This window comes from Topomyia yanbarensis, chromosome 2 (assembly GCF_030247195.1).
Source record: "Topomyia yanbarensis strain Yona2022 chromosome 2, ASM3024719v1, whole genome shotgun sequence".
NCBI classification, from domain to species: Eukaryota; Metazoa; Arthropoda; class Insecta; order Diptera; family Culicidae; genus Topomyia; species Topomyia yanbarensis.
The window spans coordinates 363,608,444-363,630,029 of record NC_080671.1 but is presented as its reverse complement, the minus strand read 5'-3'; the positions used below and the strand labels follow the sequence as shown (position 1 = coordinate 363,630,029).

Below are 21,586 nucleotides of genomic sequence, written 5' to 3'. Positions count from 1 at the left end.
TTCTTCAGGTTCCGATTTGGAAGCTGCTTTGTGTATTACTTACAGTGTTTGTAAAGTGACATAAACTTCCGAAATTATGTCCTGCTCAACATATTTGCAGTTAACTGTGATGGCAGCAATATTGATAGCAGCCACGCGTGGGTACATTGTGAAGGATGGAAACTGTTCGTTGGTTTCCAGTGGCATACCAGTTGTAACAAATTTCGACATGGAAAAGGTTGGTTGAAGAAGTCGTATCACACGAGGAATAACATACGGTTCAATTTGACAGTTTACAAGAAAAATATATGTGATGTTAAGTTAAAAAGTAACTATGTATGAACGCGATGAGCCAAAATGTTCGACAATAAAAATAAATTGCCAAAGAAAATTTTAAACGTGAGATGCAAAAAAAAGCTATTCAGCTATTTCGTGATTTTTTAAATGCGAGTGCATGCAAATGTTACATGTTTCACTGGGAATGCCTTTCAACCATTTTGATGCGGACATTTCTCGACAAACATATGATTAGTGCTTTTAAACCAACTGTCAACATTAGCTCTGAGTGAAAAATTCGGACAAACCGTTAGTCGCCAATCACAGATGTTGGTAATACTTAAACAAAAAAGTAAATTTTTCTCTTTCATAGAGTGCTGTGGACCGAATTCGACCAGTACCAATTTGTCCTGAATTTCCCCTCAAAGAGAATTTTGGCAGCCGTAATTAGATGTTTATCGAGATATAAACTTGCACGTTCAATGACAATAAGATTAACAATACATATGTAAAATTACGGGCCATAAAATGAATCAGAACATCGTTTGAAAATTTTCGGTGGTTTGTTTACATGGAAGGTAAATGAGTTCGAACGCAATAGATGAATATCTATTGCACTCGAACTCGCGCCAAAGTAAATAAACCACTGAGAATTGTCAAACATGAACTTCATTCATCATGAGAATGCGATGCGATGACAACGAACGAAGCGAATTTAAGCTGAGAGCAAAGCGTTGCATGACATGCTTTGCGTTGCAGTAGAGCGTTAAAAATACGTTTTGTCAAATTTCAAATTGGTATTGTTTACAGTATTCAAGCGAGCATGGATTCTTCCGATGAGGAATATATGGCCACTTAAACCACTATACACTTTTTTTAAGAAGATAGAGATTGCTGGTCATTAAATAAACCAAATACGAAAGTGAGATGGAGAAGTCTATCGCAAATACTGGAAACTTCGAAAAAAACAAAGAAAGTTCCGCAGCTATACGAGAATGGACATCGGAATATTCGTCAAGAATAAGCGGACGAAGAACTGAACCAACTGCAATAAGGTACCATTCTTTAATTGTGAACGAATAATAGCAACTCTGAGGCATGTTTCTTTCCATTGTGAAACACAGATACTAATAAATAAAATCGGTCGAAGTATAGGCATCCGGTAACTTGATCATCATATACTGCATTGGAATTTTCCTTCCGTGGGGGTCGATCAACAGCTGCCGCTACAGTTTACGGTACGTGTTAGATTTTGTGGGAAATTCTTCAGTCGATTTATATATCAGAACCAATGGAACAAATGTTCAAATCTGCAGCTAACGAGTATTGAAAACTTTCCAAACTGCCTTGGTTTCATTGTGGAAAAGCATATTTCTTTAACACAGAAAAAAATGTTTTGCAATTTTAAGCTTATTTTCATGCACATATTTGGAGCATGAATATAAATGTAAAGTTAAGTTCCACCACAGTTTCTTCAACGAATTTTATTATAATTTTACACGTGGATTGAAAATTAGAGCTTCTTTAAACTTTTTTACTCTAATATTGCTGTAAAATGAATGACATGTAATATTACACGAATGAAAGCGTAAAATTGTATGCATTTTGATGCTCCAATTGAGCGCATTGATTTTAACGTAATTTTCAATCGAATTTTTGATTCAATCTTTGTATGTTTACATTCGTATTGATTTACATGTCGTTTAAATTTCATTATTTTTTGGTGTGAAGGTACCCAACGTGGATGGAAGTATTTCAACTACAAAGGATACCATTCGACAGCCCTACAGGCAGTCGCAGATACCAATTCAGAATTATTGCTGGTAGACGTTGGGAAAAATGGTAAACAGTGATGGTGGAACATACTTCCAGATACTTCATTACCTGATAAAGCATTGACTTGTAATGTGTGTTTTTATTGGTGATGAGACATATTTTTAAGGTGCAGCTTGCTCCACCCCTATCCACGATCAAAGCTCAGGTCTGAAAATGAGCATTCTAATGCACAATAGTCACGTGCAAGAAAGTGACTAACGCCAACTTGACGCCAAATCAGCACTAATTGGCACCAATTAGGCGATAAAATTCAAAACTTCAACAGATCTTGCGCAAAAGCCTAAACAACTGGCAGGGTTTAAGTGATGTCTCGGTAGTAAGCATAGAAGTTCTAATTTACTGACAGGGAAGCTGAACCGAAACCTTGTATTTTGGTTTAAAAACCTAAACTATGCTTCCATGGCTTACTATGTTCAATATATTTGTGGAAGTGTATATTACATTCTTAAGGGGTTACATCACTGTAGAACACGAAGAATAAACATATTTCAAGAATTTCTCCAGAGGCAATAAAGAGGTGAATCGAGATATTGTCAAATGGAACCTATAATACTAGTTGTGAAGCACAAAAAAAAGTTTTTTCAGGAAATTCTATCACAAGACGACAGCTGCACAGCCTTTTCCCGTAGACGGGTCTTTTTGGAAATGGTTCACGGCAGGAAACCTATCTCCCGTAATTTTAAACCTAGAGCTCAAAACAATTTTTTTTTCTGATGGCCTAAAACAATAGCAAGCGACATACGTAGGTTTTTTTCGATACTTCGATTTTACGTGAAATGGCGTACTTTTTAATAAAAATACTGAAAATGTCATAAAAATCAACACAAAAATGTTGATTAAAAAAAAACAATTAACAAATAAAATCCTACGTACGTACGAGAAACCAATTTTGAATATACTGTAAAAAATTCAAAATAATCAAAAATCATTTGTTCGAGTTACGTTGTCGGCAACCTTAAAAATGGCGTTTCGAGAAAAACTCTGTTAAAGTTTTCAGTACGCTCGGGATATGCGGCAGACTTGTAAATTTGAACTTTTAGCAATTATCGTTGCCTGTGTTTTTTGTATAGGGAGACCTGGAGCTTTTAAGACAGTGGGGGTAATTCGGACCCCCTAGATTTCTTAAAAAATTGTAAGACTTTCTGACTGACTGACGTGCAACCGCTATTCTAAAACATTAATTTGAACAGTTGAATCTAACTCGCTGGTGTTTTAAGAAAGGGGAAGCGTGATTAAAGCAACAAATAAAAATGAAAAAAGTCACAGGTGGGTAGTTGAACACAACCATTTGTATAACCTCAGCTTGAAACAGCTATAAATAGTAGTGTTGCTGTGTATTGCACCAGCTTTAAAAATATCTTTTTTGCACATTTTATTCCAAAATAGAATGGTAAAAAAGTTACACTATACGGCAAGATCCGGCAAAGTTGCTGAATTAGTATTACAAAACAAGATCCCAGCTATCAAAAAAATAAATATGGCAATTTTTAGTAATTTGAGGAAGGGGGACATGGTGAGACTTGACCAGATATTCAGCTAAAACTGCATAAATCGTTTTAGAGAGCCTTCAATCCCTCAAAAGTCATTGAGATATAATGTGCAAAGTTATTGTGCGTCTTCATAATTTTTTGCAGCGTTTTTAATTTAATTTTTGAGAAGTTACAAAAGTTTTTCTGAGATCGTTTTTTTGGTCAAGTCTCCCCACTGCGGAGAGACTTGACCAAGGCGTGGGGAGACTTGACCAAGAGAATTTTGAAAAATCATAACAAAAAATAATGACATAAAACATACTGTTATTTTTTTCCATAGAGATCTTTAGGTAGCAGTAAAAATATAAAAGGGTTGCATCTGATAAATTTCCATTTTTAATGCACTTCTTTTTAAGGATTAACTGTACTGCTTGCATTGCACGTTCACACATCACGAAATCAGTCCTACTATTGCTAACTTTGTTTACTAATACTAAAATATAAACTCGTTATGTTTGAGGTGGGATTTTTTTAAGGCGTGAGTAACATTAACAGTACATACCAAAGCATAATAAATATCAGGATTTTTGTATCTTTCTTCAGCTAATTGTCACTTGGTCAAGTCTCCCCGTAAAACTTTGGTCAATTCTCCCCAACATTAGTTATTGCGTTCAATGCACTATGGTCCCAAAGCTGTATTTAGGAAGACAAAACTGTTTGCGCCTAAACCGTTGGTTTTAGGTATATAGTATCTTCGGCAAACTTTCTTAGAACTTTCTTGCCGATTTTTTTATATTAGTTGAATTAGGGTGGTCCTTGTGGTTAGGGTGTTCAAAGTATCAACTTCTTAGATATGTAAAATTCAGCTACAAAGCGTTCTATAAAGTTATAAATCAATCAAATTGATGCAACTTTTCTTAAGAAACTATGTGGCTATCTCTAATGGTTCATGTGCTATGATTTTTGCAATATTTAAGGTAGGGTGGCTCTTTAAAAATTGGTTTTCTATTAAAATCTTTTTATGTGTTAATTTGTTGCTAATACTTTGTTCTAGAGGTTTTTAGAACTTTTGTAAATACACATTTTTGCCGAAGCAATTAAGTTTCTATCTCTTTTGTTTGCATAGTTACATGCGATTTTCAAAACAAAAATGGTTTTTTTTTAAAGCTATATATCTTTAAACATTGCGAATGGATTTTCAATCTTTTAATTTCATTTGAAAGATCGGAGCTTTTGTAGCTATTGGTGAAAAAACTGCAGGAGCGTTATTTCTGTAAAATAAATAATTAATTTTTGAAAATGGTGTATTTTTCAACAAAAATCGTTCATAACTTTTCAAATAGACGAGATAATAACTTTGTTACTTCAGCAAAAATATTCATTATACAAAGTTCTAAAAGTGCTGTAAACAAACTATTCACGATAAATTAAAGTATGAAGTGACAAATGAGGAATAGTGATTTTAAGGGATCACGTTTTCAACGTTCAATCTCTTATGGTAAAATCAACTGAGAAATAGTCATTGAGTGTGATAATACCGAACGCCATGGCAATTCTATTGGATTTGTAAACGTTTTTGAAAGAACAATCTACCGTACATCTAAATAGTACAGTGGATTTACAGTAGTGTTAGCTGCAAACTATCATTAATTCTAAATCGGCCAACAAAAGTTATGTATGCTCACTTAAATAAATCCTTTTTGGTTTGAACTAGTGCTCAAAACGAGTGCTAGAAAGAAAGTGTTTTAGTTCACGTCTTGTTATCTTAAAATAAAATCTTGAAACGAGTTTCTGATTCATAGCAGCGGAAGTTATTGTATGCTTTTCCAACATTTATGCAATGTTTGAAAGTATTAATTATCGACTATAATGACGGCTGTGGGTAAGTTAAGGAAAGATTCACAATTTTTTGTTGCTTCAAAACAAATAAAAGTAAGAGGTCTGAAAATCGCTAACCACGAACTGGTAAAATAAATCATAAAGCATAATTCCCCAGCATCTATATAATGCATGATGACGGTACTTGATTTATTGGCCCCGTAATAGATAACTTTTATTAAGAGTTTACTATAGTACTCTATTAACACAATTGTGAATTTATGCTAACATGTAGTTGTTCGGTAAAATGTTGTGTTTTCAAACAGTGTCACATATTCAATAGATTTTCATTATAACACACATTAACTATTTCTCAGTTGATTTTACCATAAGAGATTGAGCGATGTAAACGTGACCTCTTAAAATCACTATTTTTCATTTGTCACTTCATACATTGATTTGTCGTAAATAGTTTGTTTACAGCACTTTTAGAACTTTGTATGGCGAATATTTTTGCTGGAGTAACAAAGTTATTATCTCGTCTATTTGAAAAGTTATGAACGATTTTTGTTGAAAAATACACCATTTTCAAAAATTAATTATTTATTTTACAGAAATAACGCTCCTGCAGTTTTTTCACCAATAGCTACAAATGCTTCGATCTTTCAAATGAAATTAAAGGATTAAAAAACCAATTGCAATGTTGGAAGATATATATAGCTTTGAAAAAAACCATTTTTGTTTTGAAAATCGCCTGTAACTATGCAAACAAAAGAGATAGAAACTTCATTGCTTCGGCAAAAATGTGTATTTACAAAAGTTCTAAAAACCTCTAGAACAAAGTATTAGCGACAAATTAACACATAAAAACGTATTAATAGAAAACCAATTTTCAAAGAGCCACCCCATCTTAAATATTGCAAAAATCATAGCACATGAACCATTAGAGATAGCCACATAGTTTCTTAAGAAAAGTTGCTTCAATTTGATTGATTTATAACTTTGTAGAACATTATGTAGCTGAATTTTACATATCTAAAAAGTTGATACTTTGAACACCCTAACCACAAGGACCACCCTAATTCAACTAATATAAAAAATTGGCAAGAAAGTACTAACAGTTTGCCGAAGATATTATATGTCTAAAACCAACGGTTTTGGCGCAAAAAGTTTTGTCTTCCTAAATACAGCTTTGGGACCATAGTGCAATGTCATTCAAATTCTAGTAATAACTATTCCAATGTTCCAATTTATGTAAAATCATTTCACTGCTTCACAAAGATTAAGATGGTATATTAGTACATTAATAGTATTTAGTAGTCGAGTAGATATGTTCATGGAAAGTTTGATAAAAAAAATTACATCATTTAATGCAAATTTATTAATAACGTAATATTTTCTGTAAGAAAAGGATTTTTCATTTAAAATTACCTTAAGGGATCGAAACAAGTATAAATATATTTTTGAAAAAAAATTTAAAATAAAATAAAAGACACCATAGCCAAAAATAGAATTTTGGTCAAGTCTCCCCATGTTCCCCTATATCGAAATGCTGTGGGGCCAAATATTATATTTGGAAAAAATGTATCTCTATGAATATGAGCACACGCGTCTCTTACTTTCTCCGTTTTCACTGATCATCTGTTTATGCAACTGGAAAAATAAATGTATTCACGAAAATCACCTCGAAATTACTAGTATTAGAAACGATATACATAATTGACCTCTGTACAAGTAGGTGGATAGATGCCAAATTGTTACAAAAACCAGCTATTGTCTATCTTAGTACATAACAAGGCATAATATCAGCAAAAGCAGCCATATAGAATTTTGGCCAGGATTCGACCTCAGTTACTCCTTTGTGTAAAATGGGTTTTAGGGGCAAAATATCCCAAAACCCTAACTTCCGCCTTTTTCAAGAAACGGATGTATTCTCATTAAAATACTAAGATTGCTCCCTTAAAAATTGTATGAATTGTAATTTTCTAAAGGCAAGTTCGAAATTATAGCATTTAATGTATTTTTCCTAATATTTTCCAATAGTACCAATGGCAAAAACTTCAATCGAAGTAGGCGAAGGTCAAAAATTGTCCAAACTATGGGAAATTTGCCATCTGAGCTAACTTTTACACTTGTCACAATATGAAGAGGGGCTTTGAAAATTACAAAAAATGCAATACTCTACACTATAAAAACACTAACGTCAAATAACTTTACTTAAAAAAGCTCACAAAATACTGTTAACTGAAAAATATTAGGACTTTATTTGCGTTGCGTTGCGTTGCGTAAGCACGGTATACTTCGTAGATTGCAGACTGATGACTATCATTTCCAGCCAGACTACTTGAGGAGCATTGTTTGGGAATAACAATTGATCCAGTCCAAGCGAGAGTTTCTAGAGACTATATTTTCGTGCATGTTTGAATAGTTTATTGACTGTAGGATACGTAAATCTTCTAGTCATTTAAACTCTGGCTAATCGTTTATCGAGATTGTTTCATCGAAAACAACTTGAACTCTGGACAGCCGGCTGTCGGGAGTGTTGTCGACAATGTAAAATGGACCGTAAACAATGAGTTTAAAAGTGGTATGGTGGAACATTCAAAAATTATGTCACGCTAAGATTACCCAATACTAACTAACTCTCTGTCATATTACCACGTTATTTTCCCCTTGGACTAATACGAATCAAATTCATTTAGTTTTTCCTTCATTTTGTAGTGGCACTTTTATGCCGCTACTCGCAAAAGTGTTCATGTTCTATGGAATTTCCTATACACATAGCGCAATCGTGCGTAAAACGGCCGATTGCGTCAAAGCACATGACGTGCTCCCCTCCCATTTATGTCACAATTAGTCATATCTCTTCCTCCTAATAGCGTGGCAGAATTTATAAATGATCCTTATTGGCATCATCACAAGCATATTGAGATTACGTAACTTGAAATTTTCCACCTCGTTCTCCACCCTCATACATAATTCAAAAGTCATTCACTCAGACAAGACCATGCGTATTTCCCACCCGCATTTAAGACCCAGTGGATTCGTTTCCTAGTTGGTCAAATAAACACTAAACAAACAAATAAATTAGTTTGTTCAGTCTAAAGAAATGTCAGCTCGATTGGCATAAACCGGCGGATGAAAAATATTAGGACTTTATTTGGTAGAAAATTTTCCGAACTTTCCAATGTAAGTACGCGAAAGAAAAAGTTGCGTCCTTCTCAAATGGTAAAAGTCCAAGCACAGATAACAGACGTTTAGGCTCGATTTGAATCGTGTGTAAATACCCGCTACTGAGATTCCGAATAAATCAGACGTCTGAAACACGTTTGGCAAACGTTTGTAGATGACGCAGTGGTCGATACAATGCAGTTAGAGTGCAGCTGTCAAACACGTATAGCAAACAGTTGCGCAGATGGCAATAGTGAAACATGGATTTCCAACGTTTATCAATTTGAAAGTTTACACAGGTTTTTGAAAAAAAATTGTTCTAGCCTAAATGACTGTTATCTGTGGTCCTAGTTTTAATTCACTTTTTAACGCAGACGTGAGACTTAATGGATTTTTTTTGAGGTGCGGTTGCGGTAATACCGCGCGGTAGAAGCCTCACCAAAGTCTCACCGCAGCGCAGATTTCGCGGTGCGGTAAATACCGCACGGTTGCGATAATTACCGCTATGTTTCTACCCATCGTTCGTTCTACTGATTTATTGTTCAAAAGGCATCTAAATCAAAAGATAGAGTCTAAAAATATGCAAACACTGCCTAATGTAATGAGCCCATTTTCGGCATGCTTCTATTATCACACTACCCATTTGAAGTCATTGGTTAGAGCAGCGGCACCGTTTTCAGATCATTTGTGTTATTATTAGGGTTCGCAGTACCGACCCTTTTTGGCGAGAACCGGTACTACGATGCTGAAGCCCTCAGTACCGGTAGTACCGGTTCTCGAATATGTTTTAAAAAAATTCGAAAAATAGCTTCAAAGTGAAAGTGAATGATTAAACTGATGATCTTATTCTCAGATGATTGATTTGTGCTGATCAAAAAACATGTTTATTGTTTTTAATTGCTTCGGAATGGTATGACTCATTTCACAGAAGAATCGCACAGGGCACCTTCTTTTATTTTGAAAACTAGGCTACTTTGAAATCAATAACTGCCAAGTGGTGCGACTTTCGTCGACTTCAACAGATGGTAAATGTAAGAAACCCTATTAAAAACAATAAATCAAAGCGATAATGGCAGTATATCCGAGAAGATTGCTCGCATTTTCTCTCTTGCTTTTCTGTATATTGGTTTCGACCTTAATGTTGTTTGCCTACTATTCTCTAATGCATATCAAGGCTCCTTGCTTTCTTGTAAACTATGGAGTTTTGTTTAATTTTCCGATCACCTTCAATTACAAATCGCCCCATTTGAAGCAGTTCACCAAGTCTAAAATGTTAGCCACTAAATCGCTGTTCGTTATTTGATAGATAAAGGTTTAAGAGCAAACCAAATACAGACATCACTTAGACCATAGTCTTATTACGCGCCACCCAGTGAATAATGGAAACCAATCAGAATGTCGCTAATAAAACTTTAACATATAGAATTATTATGCTGATGACCCCACCTCATTCCCTCACAAAGGTGTTAGCTCAACGATTTATCTAGAAGGCAAATTAATATAATTAAAAGTTATCTTGCAGACTGATATTTTGAAACAATCCCCCTAGAGAGTCCACATATTTGTCATGAAAAAATTGTATAGTACCTAAAATACCGGTACTGGCTTCTGTACAGTACCGGTATTATGGTACCAAAAACGGGTCGGTATTCCCGGGATTTTCGGAACCGGTATTACCGGTACCACAACTCTAGTTATTATATTTGTTCTTAACAACGAAACAAACCTGTTGATGCCAATATATACGATTAAAGGCCGAGTAATTAATGAAACACTGATTTACCCTCCCTAATATGTTAATGTTAAATAGGTACTTTACTCTATCTACATTTCTCCGCGAACTTCCTCTCAGATCCTATTCTAACCAATATACCGGTTTTCAGCGGTACGCAGTATTATATATATATCGGATGCACGATTCGTCATGTGCTTTAGTAGAAAAATGCAATTCACATTATTTTCACAGCTTTGCGAGCATGAGCGTCATCACGAGCTGTTAGAGTTCAAACAGGTCTTACAAACTACTGTGGACAGCGCCTAATTAACAAATCAAACAAGGCACTCAATATCGCAACCGGACTATCATCGAATTAAAATAACTTTACTATCGGACTGCTGGACAGCGGGAATGGTGTCTCCTTCGAATGATGAGTTTCTCCTAGAAATAAATGTAATTATTCAAATGTTTTGAACTAATATAGCTTTGACGTGGTTTTAAGAAGACTTGCATTGGCTTGATTAATATATTTCCAACAATCGTACTCATATGTTTGAAGAATATTAAAGATAATAAAATGTTTCTAAAATTTCAACCAAACAGTACCAATGGTACACTAAATATTCTCTCACACCACGATCAACTCTGGCATTCAATAATAGACTATTTTTATCAATTTTTCTACCAGTATGCAGCAGACGTTCCTATTGGAAATAACGTACGACGCCCACCATACTGATAGCGAAAATAAACTTGACTGAGTTACGAATGATGTATGCCAATGCCATGTCGAGGGGACCGCTAGAAGATAGCCTTGACCAGACAACGGGTTATCTTCAATGCAAATATTATGCCCGACCCAAGCTAACGACAGGTTTTCTAAAAAACAGTTTTACGATATCTTGATTTCGGCGATGCATTCATAGATTCGTGCGTAGAAGAACTTGTTTGTGAGTAGTCAGTACCACACCGAAAGGCGCGGTGAGCCTCTACATTATTACACAAATTAAATCGATTACACAATAAATTTGATGATTGTTTTACTAGCATGCGACACTAGAAAACACGCGTTGTTCTTTGAATACCCGAGCAGTAAAAACCACATCCAATAGCTATTCAATTTTCAATAATTAAATACCACAATGAGGCATTAGAAAGTAAATTACTAAAAAAAATATGCTAAACATGTTCTACAAATACCATATTGATAATGAAATATTTTTTTTTATTATCCATATGTTTATACAATGACAAAAAACATAAATTTACTATTCAAGTAACCTAGTACAGACTGTGGGTCTGGTAGAATGATTTTCAGTATTTTACGAACATTTAATATCAAAAGTGAATCTTTGATACGCATTCTGTAGCATTGCAATAGCTCGTTAAGGTAGGTATTTACGGCAGAGAATATTGATTGGTATAAGTATTAGACCGGCAACAATTTTGACTTTTTTTTCGGAACACTGCTAACTCAATTGGTAATTGGATGCACAAATCATATGCAAAATATGAGCTTTATCCGATAGCTCCAGTTCACCCACAAGAGGTTTCAAGTTTCTATCTAATATATATAGAAACTTGGAAATAAAAACTTAAAATACAATTAAAATCTCCACAGTAACTCTGCCTACCTCAAAACTTATGATCTTATTTTATAACAAATAAAAGGTTGCATATTGATTGAAGGTTCCCCAAGAAAGTTAAATAACTTTGAAGACCAACCATTTTTTTTTTGGAATTTTCTATTCCGTGCGAGAAAGAGAGGCAACACATAACTTTATATGAGAATATATTTTTACTGCAAAATCGGATCAATTGGCAGTCTTCGGCAATGTTGATCCTTACACCTAAAGTTATATATCTGCAGAATTTGGGATGCACAAAATAATAAACCCAGGTTTTTTTACGCGGATTTTCCAATTAACGCGGTTTTTGCAAAAATATTCTAAGTCCTTTTGAATGCAAAAGATTTTCGGAAAGATGGAGGAGACGGATCTGGAAGACTCCTTATGGCCAGTATCTCAACAATATGGGTATTTTCGGAATGGACTTGACGATTAGGTACCAGAAATTAATTTTGATGCCATTTTGAAATCCAAGATGGCGACTTCCAGTTTAGCGAAATTTGCTATAACCCAATCAATATGGATATTTTCGGAATAGTAGTGAAGAGTAGGTGCCAGAAATTGATTTTTGGCGCCATTTTGAAATCTAAGATGGCGATTTCGGGTTTAGCGAAATTCGCTATAGCTCAATAAATATGGATATTTTCGGAACGGTCTTGACGAGTAGGAGACAAAAGTCGTTGTTTAACGCCATGTGAATTCCAAGATGTCTACTTCCAGGTTAGCCACATTCGCTATAGCCCCGTCAATATGGGTATTTTCGGAATGATCTTAACGAGTAGGTTTCAAAAATTGATTTTCGACGCCATTATGAAATCCAAGATGGCTATTTTCGGTTTAGTGAAATACGCTATAATCCAATCAATAAGTGCATTATTGGAAGTTGAAGTCAAATAGTTTTAATTAAACAGTTGAATTTACCTGAATTTTAGCAATGTGTTTAATTTGAATCAATTCAAACCTCCAACTCACACCACTTACGTCTCTGTCTTCTATCACTTCCATTCCCACCGCACTCTTCTGGAGGAACACATACAAATATTTGGCATTTCGCTTACATCTTATATTCGAGGATATTTTGGATGATCGCCCAGATTTTTTATGCGGGAATTTCGGTGAACCGGAAGTCCCCATCTAGAATTTCAAACATCGACATTTGTCTGCTACTCGTCAAAACTATTCTGAAAATAATCATATTGATTGAGTTGTAGAAAATCTCGCAAAGGCGGAAGTTGCCATCTTGGATTTCAAAATGTCGTCAAACATGAATTTCTAGCACCTACTCTTCAAGACCATTCCGAAAATACGAAATGGATTTCGAAATGGTGACAAAGATCAATTTTTCGCACCTACTCGTCAAGACCATTCCGAAAATATCCATATTGATTGGGTTATAGCGAATTTCGCTAAACTCGGAAGTCGCCATCTTGGATTTCAAAATGACGTCAAAATTGATTTGTGGTACCTAATCGTCAAGTCCATTTCGAAAATACCCATATTGTTGAGATGCGGGCCATAAGGAATCTTCCAGATCCGTCTCTTCCATCTTTCCCGAAATCTTCTAAGTCTTTTGCATTCAAAAGGACTTAGAATATTTTTGCAAAATCCGCGTTAATTGCGAAATCTGTGCAAAAAAACTTTCAAAAATATTCTAAGTCTTTTGCTGAGGGTTTTTTTACGCGGATTTTCGAATTAGCGCGGGTTTTTTACACGAATTTTCGAATTAACGCGTAAAAAACCACGCGGATTTTCCTGGGTTAATTGAATGCCCATGTTGTTTGTGGACCACAACGTTTTTAAATAGCTATAACTTGTGGTTTAGGAAATAATTGCTTCCAAAAATAAGTAAGGCTAATAAATGTGACTATTACCTTTCATTTGAGAACTAAAAGTTACAACTATTAGCTCTAAAACTGAAGTTATTACAATTAGCCTGATTTGATTCCGATTGAGCAGTGCTGCCAGGGACAGTTTACGTTGACGACTAAAATGTAATTTTGATACATCTTCTTATTTTTCAATATTATAGAAAACTTATTAAACCCATCAATTTAGACCGTCTTCGACTACATTTTCCACGTAATTGGACTATTGTAAAAATTCTAGGAAAATTGTATTAAGCATTGGAAGGTAAAATTTACGCAGCTTCCAGCACTTCGATGGAAGCACCTATCTTTATGGAAAAAGGTTTTTCGTGTTTCTTCACCCGACCGTTTTCAAGGAAAAATGATTTTGGATCCCTGTATGCACAAGAAAAAAGTTGGGCATGAAAGAGTTGACGCGATTTTTTTTGCGCGGATTTTCCAATTAACGCGGTTTTTTACTGAATTTATTGTTTCTATTGCCAAATTTTCATATATTTTCATATATAAACTTATTTATTTATTTATTTATTTATAATTGATATCAACAGACAGTGTGGTCCTAATGATAATTTCATAATCTATTTAAAAAGTCAAATTGTAATCTGCTACGTGGAATGTGAAGATCGAACCCGGATGACACTCTGTTGAAGGTCCGCTGCAAACCAATGATGGCACCGTTTACTCCATAGTTAGTCCGGCGAAGAGGTAATCGGAGGAATAAATTATTGCGAAGGGCGCGAGGGCGAACGTTCATATTTATCGCACTGAGAAGCTCGGGGCAGTCAATTCGATCTTGCAAAATATCCGAAATCGTCATAGCACGGAATAGATCCCGCCGCACTTGCAATGTATCGAGTCCAATAAGCAAACCCCGGCTTTCGTAACTTGGCAGCTGGTGAGGGTTGCTCCACGGCAATCGACGAAGGGCAAACCGAACAAATCTGCGCTGTACTGTCTCAATTCGATGGACACCGTTAAGATAATGAGGGTTCCACACAACTGAACAATATTCCAGAGTTGATCGAACGAGTGAGCAGTAGAGAGATTTCAAGTAGTAAATATCTGAAAAGTGCTTAGATATTCTCATTATGAACCCCAAACAGCGTGATGCCCTTGCGACAATATAGCTGATATGCTGTTTAAACGTTAGTTATTCATCGAGAAAAACTCCGAGATCTTTGACATAATTCGCTCTGTCAATCGTGGATTCAGCTAGACAGTAATCGAATCGAATTGGCGTTTTTTTCCTCGAGAACGTAATGACCGTACATTTCTTGGGGTTTAGGGTCATTCAGTTGAACTCGCACCATTCCGCAAAGGTTACCAGTTGGCGTTGAAGGAAAGCTGCATCATCAGTATTCCGGATTCTATGGTATAACTTGAGGTCGTCAGCGAAAGACAACCTGGTCCTTCCAAACCAAAGTTGACGTCATTGAAATTCAGAAGAAAAATCAATGGACCGAGATGGCTGCCTTGCGGAATACCAGATGAAGCAAAGAACTCTTCGGATACACAACCATCTATCTTGACTGCTAGACGACGATCACTGAGATACGATTGCATCCAACGCACAGTGGGAAAAAGTATCAAAAACGCGACTTTACTCAATAGCTTGATAGAAGGCTAAGTGTTGTAATCAATAATGAATACTTCTTATGTAAAAAGGGCTGGAGAGTCGATTGCAGGTATTTAAAATAACCGTAAAGTACGCTATCATGCCCGTTTTGCCCCAATTCTCCTTTTCGTTTGAGTTTATTTTCAAAACTGAATGTATAACTCGGAAGAAAGTTGAGAACGGCTGACAAAAATTGATGTTTCTTATGTAAAAAAGTTCAGAAAATTGATTGAAGACATTTAGAATCATCTCACGAAACGTATACACCCATTTTACTATTACTACTACTATTACTACTTTTGATCAGCCACCAGCAGCCTCTTTTCGAGAAGCACAGTCAGGTTTAACGTTTCACTTAAGATATGGGAAGATTTGGGGTAAAACGGGTACACATGTTTCATGCGGCCATTCTATTTATCTTCAATCGATTTTCCAGAACTTTTTGCATTAGAAATACTACTTTTGATTAACCGCATTCAGCCTCTTTCTAAAATGTAGAGCCTGGTTTGACTTTATACTTGAGTTATGGGAAGAATTGGGGTAAAATGGGTACATAAGTTTCGGGCGACCAGTCTAACTATATTCAAACGATAACCTGGATTTTTGAACATAAGAATCATCACTTTTGATCAGCCGCATATAGCCTTTTACCGAAATATAAAGCCAGGATTAACTCCAAACTTTAGTTTTGCGGAGAATTGGGGTAAAATGGGTGTATACGCTTCGTGAGATGATTCTAAATGTCTTCAATCGATTTTCCGGACTTTTTTACATAAGAAATATCAATTTTTGTCAGCCGTTTCCAACTTTCTCTCTGAGTTATATATTCAGTTTTGAAAATAAACTCAAACGAAAAGGAGAGTTGGGGCAAAACGGGCATGATAGCATACCGTGCGGTCGTTGTAAATACTAGCAATCAATTTTTCAGCTCTTTTTACATAAGAAAAACCTTACCTGGTAAACGACATCCCGCCTTTTCAAAAAAAAGTCGCGTTTTGGGTCCATTTTTTCCCAAAGCCAAGTCTATCCAACTTTGCCACTGCAATAGCGTGATTAATCTTGTCAAAAGCAGCTGAAAGGTCCGTGTAGATAACGTCAGTTTGAAGGCCGTCCGACATGGCATCTGTAACATATGTTGTGAACGACAGAAGATTCGTGATGTTGAACGTTTCGGCATAAATCCATGCTGAGTCTCGGAGATATACTGTTTGCAGTGGCTGGAGATGGGTTCCAACACAGCCATTTCAACAGGGTCGGTGTCAGTTTCTCGTTGGAGAAAACACTCGCGAACTTTTCAGTGAATAGTTGACAAATCTCCTGTAAACTAGAGCTCATACGTCCTCCATAGCTCATCGTTGTAGGCAACCCGGATTCCTTTCTTTGCTCGTGTGCATGTAATGCTTCCAGAATGTTTTAGGTTCGGACTTCAACTTACGTTGCACGTTTCGCAAGTATTCGGCATGGCAATGCTTCGATGTCTTTTTATAGACTTGGTTAACATGAACGTAGTGTTGTCGCAGCACGTAGCCCCTAAACTTGGAGTACTTCTTCAGAGCGGCTCTTTTAGTCGCTTTTAACCGTTTCAGTTCGGCAGTGTGCCACGCTGGGTGCTTACATTGAAGGCCACTTCTTTTGGGTACATAGCGATCGATAGCATAACTCATAACATTGGAGAAGGTCTGCACTGCAACGTTGACATCATCATTGTCGAGAATTTCAGTCCAGTGGATATTCGACAGGAAGTCAATAATGCTATTGTAGTCGGCTTTTCTAAAATTATAGCTGACGGTGTCAGAAGCATTGCTTCGAATCGCTTCAAGCACTATATGCAGGGGAAGGTGGTGTCTAACAGTTTTACCAGGGGGAACGGTGCTGCGATAACATTTGGCGCGTAGTCAGATTTGCTCGAAAAAAAGAGATCAAGGATTCTGTTGTTCTCGTTCACCACATTATTCGTTTGGCGCAGCTGATTTATACTGTAGCAGTCAAGCAAACTGGTGATACTATCATGAAAAGATGGCAGTTCGGGATCAGCGAACATAAATCCGTCAGAAGCAGAGCGCCATTTTAATCCGGAGAAATTGAAATCGCCAACAATCAGGATCTCATCAACCGGGCTTACTTGAGCGGAAATCCGTTCTAGTGACTCAGTATGTGAATCAATCAATGTCGAATTGCGAGTGCGGTCCGGTGGAAGATAAACCACGCAAAGAAAAAGTGCGTAGCCAGCCAGTTTGATTCGCACCCACACCTGCTCGACACAGACCCCCAAAGTATCGTCAATCAGTTGCGCTTTCAATCGACGATGGATAGCCACAAGTACCCCGCCGCCGGTAGCCTTGAGACTGTTGCGTGAGCTGCGATCAGTACGGAAAACATCGTAGTTGGCACCAAATGCTTGCACTGACAGAGTGCTATCGATAAGCCACATCTCTGTGAGGGCGATTATGTCGAAGCATTCATCCGAACTTGCTATCAAATAATCGTCGATTCCTGAATTCATACCGCCGGCATTCTGGTAATACATTTGTAGGTTTGAATGCTGCGGTTGACTGGAAGCGAGAAGCTGATCAGTGCTTGCTTTACCAAAATCAGATTCGTACTTGCCGTTGGTATCGATTTGGAAGACCCCTTCACCAGTCCTGCACACAGGACCGGGACGACTGGTGAACGCTGGCTGCAATGGCTCGACTGCGATGGGTCATACCAGCATAGCATAGAGTGCTTAGTCCTTCTGTGATCGTTGTAGAGCCGAATGTGCTATGAAGAGACGTGCTCGTTACGATGGGATCAAAATTTTGTTTTTGACATTGAAAATTCACAGCGGCGGTAGAGTTGTGTTCATCAGCAGACTGTAAGTGAAATTTACATTGAGGGCGTACAGCATCTTGTATTGTTTCGGAAGGACATATACCCTTCTTGGCTTTACCTGACACAGAAGAAGTCGCCGATTCGTAAGACCGAGATCGCTCGCTTGGGTACAAGAAGTTGGACAGACGAGTTTATCCAGAATAGCTTGGCGCTACTGTCCACCACCAGATGGATTCTTCTCCGCCGCAATCCTGATGATAGGTCGTTGGATTTTTGAATTGGTCACAAATTCACGGAAGTAGATGTTCTCCGGCCAAGAGTCTTTGGACAGAGCCTTATCCCTGTATGATTTGCTAATGCCAACTTTGAAAGTAATGAAGCTCAGCGATGAGAGATCGTTGTCCTTAGGAACTAGACGAACTATTCTCGGTTGCAGATTCTCCCCCAGACAATCTTTCACAAGGGTAGAAACTTCATCATCCGTCGTGCTGGGATCGAATGCTGACAAGTAAACCCATAACAGCTCCTCAGGTGGTGAAATTGTTTTTATTGTTTCAAACGCAGCTTTGGATCCACGAATATTAGGAATTTTTGTTTTGAGCGAATCATCTTCGCGTTTACATATGCAAAATTTGAAATAAATCGGTCAAGTAGTTTTTGAATGGCAGTGAACACCGCAAATCGTGTTTTTCCAGAGACGTTCCACAAAAAGCTTCATCACAAAATCGCTTGTAGATATTTTTGCATGAAAAAGTTACAGAATGTTATTGAAATGATGTAGTATAATGTATAAAAGTTTCGATCAATTCGCTTCATCCATCTTCCTAAAAAATTGACATGCTTACAAAATTGCAAAAAAATATTCTCATTTTGCGGTAGATACATTAGGGTGGGACCAAAATAGATTCCTGCTCCGAGCAACTTTTTGGGTTACATTTGGGTTCTAAAACAATCGTGCAAATTCTTAGCTCGATCGGTGAAACTATATTTTTGCGCTCATGGTTTAAAGTTTACATGGGAATTCCTATAGAAAAATTGATTATCGCGAAATAATTATTCCAAGAGTCTCCCATTACCTCCTAAAAATAAATTGATATATGGTTTTGGTAGATAATTCACCAATGAAACAATGTCTCGAAGCCTGCAAAACGATCTGACGCTTGTGGAAAATGTTATTAAGAAGAAATTGATTGATGGCCTGACGATTGACAAAATATTGATTTTCTCTAGCACCACTGCTGTTGGCTTTCGGATCATATGCAATGTTCTTCGACATTCTCTTATTGAGTCCAAATCAATGATCTGAGTGATTTGGTCACTTCACAATAGTTTTGAGACTTCTTTTGTCTACAATGAGAGAAAGTTTGAAAATTTGTATATAATTCGGCCGTCAGCAGCAGTGATGCTATGAAAATAGAATATCAATCGTCAAAGCATCAATCGGTTTCTGCTTAATAACCTTTTGCACAAGCGTCAGATCGTTTCGAGGTCTTCGAGACATTGTTTCTTTGTTAAATTTCCTACTAAAACCACATATCAATTTATTTTTAGGAGGTAATGGGAGACTCCTGGAGGAATTATTTTGTGAAAATCAATTTTCCTATACGAATTCCCATGTAAACTTCAAATCATGGGCGCAAAATTATTGTCTCGCCGATCGAGCTAAGAATTTGCACGATTGTTTTAGGACCAAAATGTAACCCAAAAAGTAGCTCGGAGCAAAATTTTATTTTTTTTATATAACCGTGTCCCACTCTATTATACATATTTCAATTTCTCTCATTCCAGTACTTAGGCAAGTGGTACGAGATCGAACGCTACGAGCAGGACTTTCAACGTGATCTAGAATGCGTTACAGTTGAGTACAGTCGTAACGAGAAAGACGATACCATCGAGTTTAGGAACAAGGGATTCTCGACCGAAAAGGACGCCTTCGCATCATTCAGTGGAACCGCGAGAATCTTCGATCCTCTTGGGAAACCACCAGGGGGGAAACTGATCGTTAGCTACGGAGTTAAATGTAACGTTTAGAAACAACCTTTATGAAATATTTGAAAGAAGTGATGATTATTTTTTTTGCAGCCAGCAACGAATCAAATTATTGGGTTGTAGACACTGACTACACACGTTTCTCGGTGGTTTATTCGTGTATGCCGATGGACGACTCAGAAACGGTATCCGAAGGTTATTGGTTATTGTCCAGGACTCCTGAGCTGACGGAAGAATTGCAAATAACAGAGAAGTTGAAGTTTTTGCTAAACACATACTTTATACCATCTCATGTGAGAACAACAAACCAAACTGAATCATTGTAAGTCTGTTTGCCTGTGAATTTATTGTATTGTATTCATTGTTAAAATATATATTCTAGGTGCCGTAAGGAACCTGAGAAACGAGCAGTTCCTGCGACATTGGTATTGCCACCATTCTAATAATTTCAGTATTATTTTGGGTTAGACCAGAAGAACCAGCATCCAATAGAATTAATTATGTCTTAAACGATAGGTTACTTTTAAGGTACAGATGCAGACACACGATGGTGTAGTTCGATGTAGGTGTTACTTTTTCAAAAAAGAAATATGATTTAAATTGAGTCTCATCGGATTAACAACCAAAAAATCATTTTCATTCCAGTGCACTTGAAATGTACAAATACAAACATGAAATTTGATGTTCACTGGGTAAAGCGTTATTAAATTGAAAGCGAACTTGCATATACCAATTAAATGCAAAACAAGAGATTCTAATATTTATTTTCAGGTGCTTCCACAGAGTACAAATATTCAAATCAACTGATAAATTAAAAGAGTAAACAGATACACGAACAAAATTGATTGTAAAGACGTGGCGCTTATTACGTTATTTATTAAAGAAAATCATATAACACGAATAGGAATTTTGATTTTTCAGTGTAGCTTCCTCAAATTACTTCTTTTATGATCATTATAAAAGTCTATCTCAAATAACTACTAGATTTATATGCCAAATACCAAAATCATAGAAAGCGCTCTGATTTCAAAAATACCAGATCATCGCGAAGTTATGAATAAAATTTGTCGAAAACATCGTAGATCTGAAACTAAATATTTGTGTGAAATATTCGTTTCACAAAGCTGTACTTATTCTAAGGTAATAGTTTGCAAGTGCGATGAGTTTTTTAATGCATGTATTAATCATTGTGGGAAGAATTTGTTGTAATTTACGGTACACAAAACGATTGGATTATAAAGTATTATGAGCAGAAGAATTTCCAAAATTTGGTATTTTTCAGTTACAGCAAACTTTATAGTTGATTTTTTATGTTTTTTTATTCATAACTTCAATCGTTTAGCTTCCAAAGGTATATTCCAGTTGAGATTTACTATCTGTACTTTCATTTTCTAATTGACAGAATGTGTTTT

The 21,586-nt window shown here is 36.4% G+C and overlaps 1 protein-coding gene across 1 annotated transcript; it reads left to right on the top strand.

Annotated features, from left to right (window-relative positions):
- On the top strand, window positions 1-21,420 carry LOC131684434 (outer membrane lipoprotein Blc-like). The gene is made up of 4 exons (XM_058967293.1): window positions 1-217; window positions 19,974-20,205; window positions 20,268-20,496; window positions 20,557-21,420. The coding sequence occupies exons 1-4, from the start codon at window positions 77-79 to the stop codon at window positions 20,615-20,617; spliced, it is 663 nt and encodes a 220-aa protein (XP_058823276.1). The 5' UTR covers window positions 1-76; the 3' UTR covers window positions 20,618-21,420.
- Window positions 21,421-21,586: the final 166 nt, after the last annotated feature.

Bases quoted from the DNA above. Each gene is read 5' to 3' on its own strand.
- LOC131684434 (XM_058967293.1), top strand. From the start codon at position 77: ATGTCCTGCTCAACATATTTGCAGTTAACTGTGATGGCAGCAATATTG. The intron at 20,206-20,267 runs GTAACGTTTAGA...TTTTTTTTGCAG, and splicing joins CGTTAGCTACGGAGTTAAAT to CCAGCAACGAATCAAATTAT. The intron at 20,497-20,556 runs GTAAGTCTGTTT...TATATATTCTAG, and splicing joins ACAAACCAAACTGAATCATT to GTGCCGTAAGGAACCTGAGA.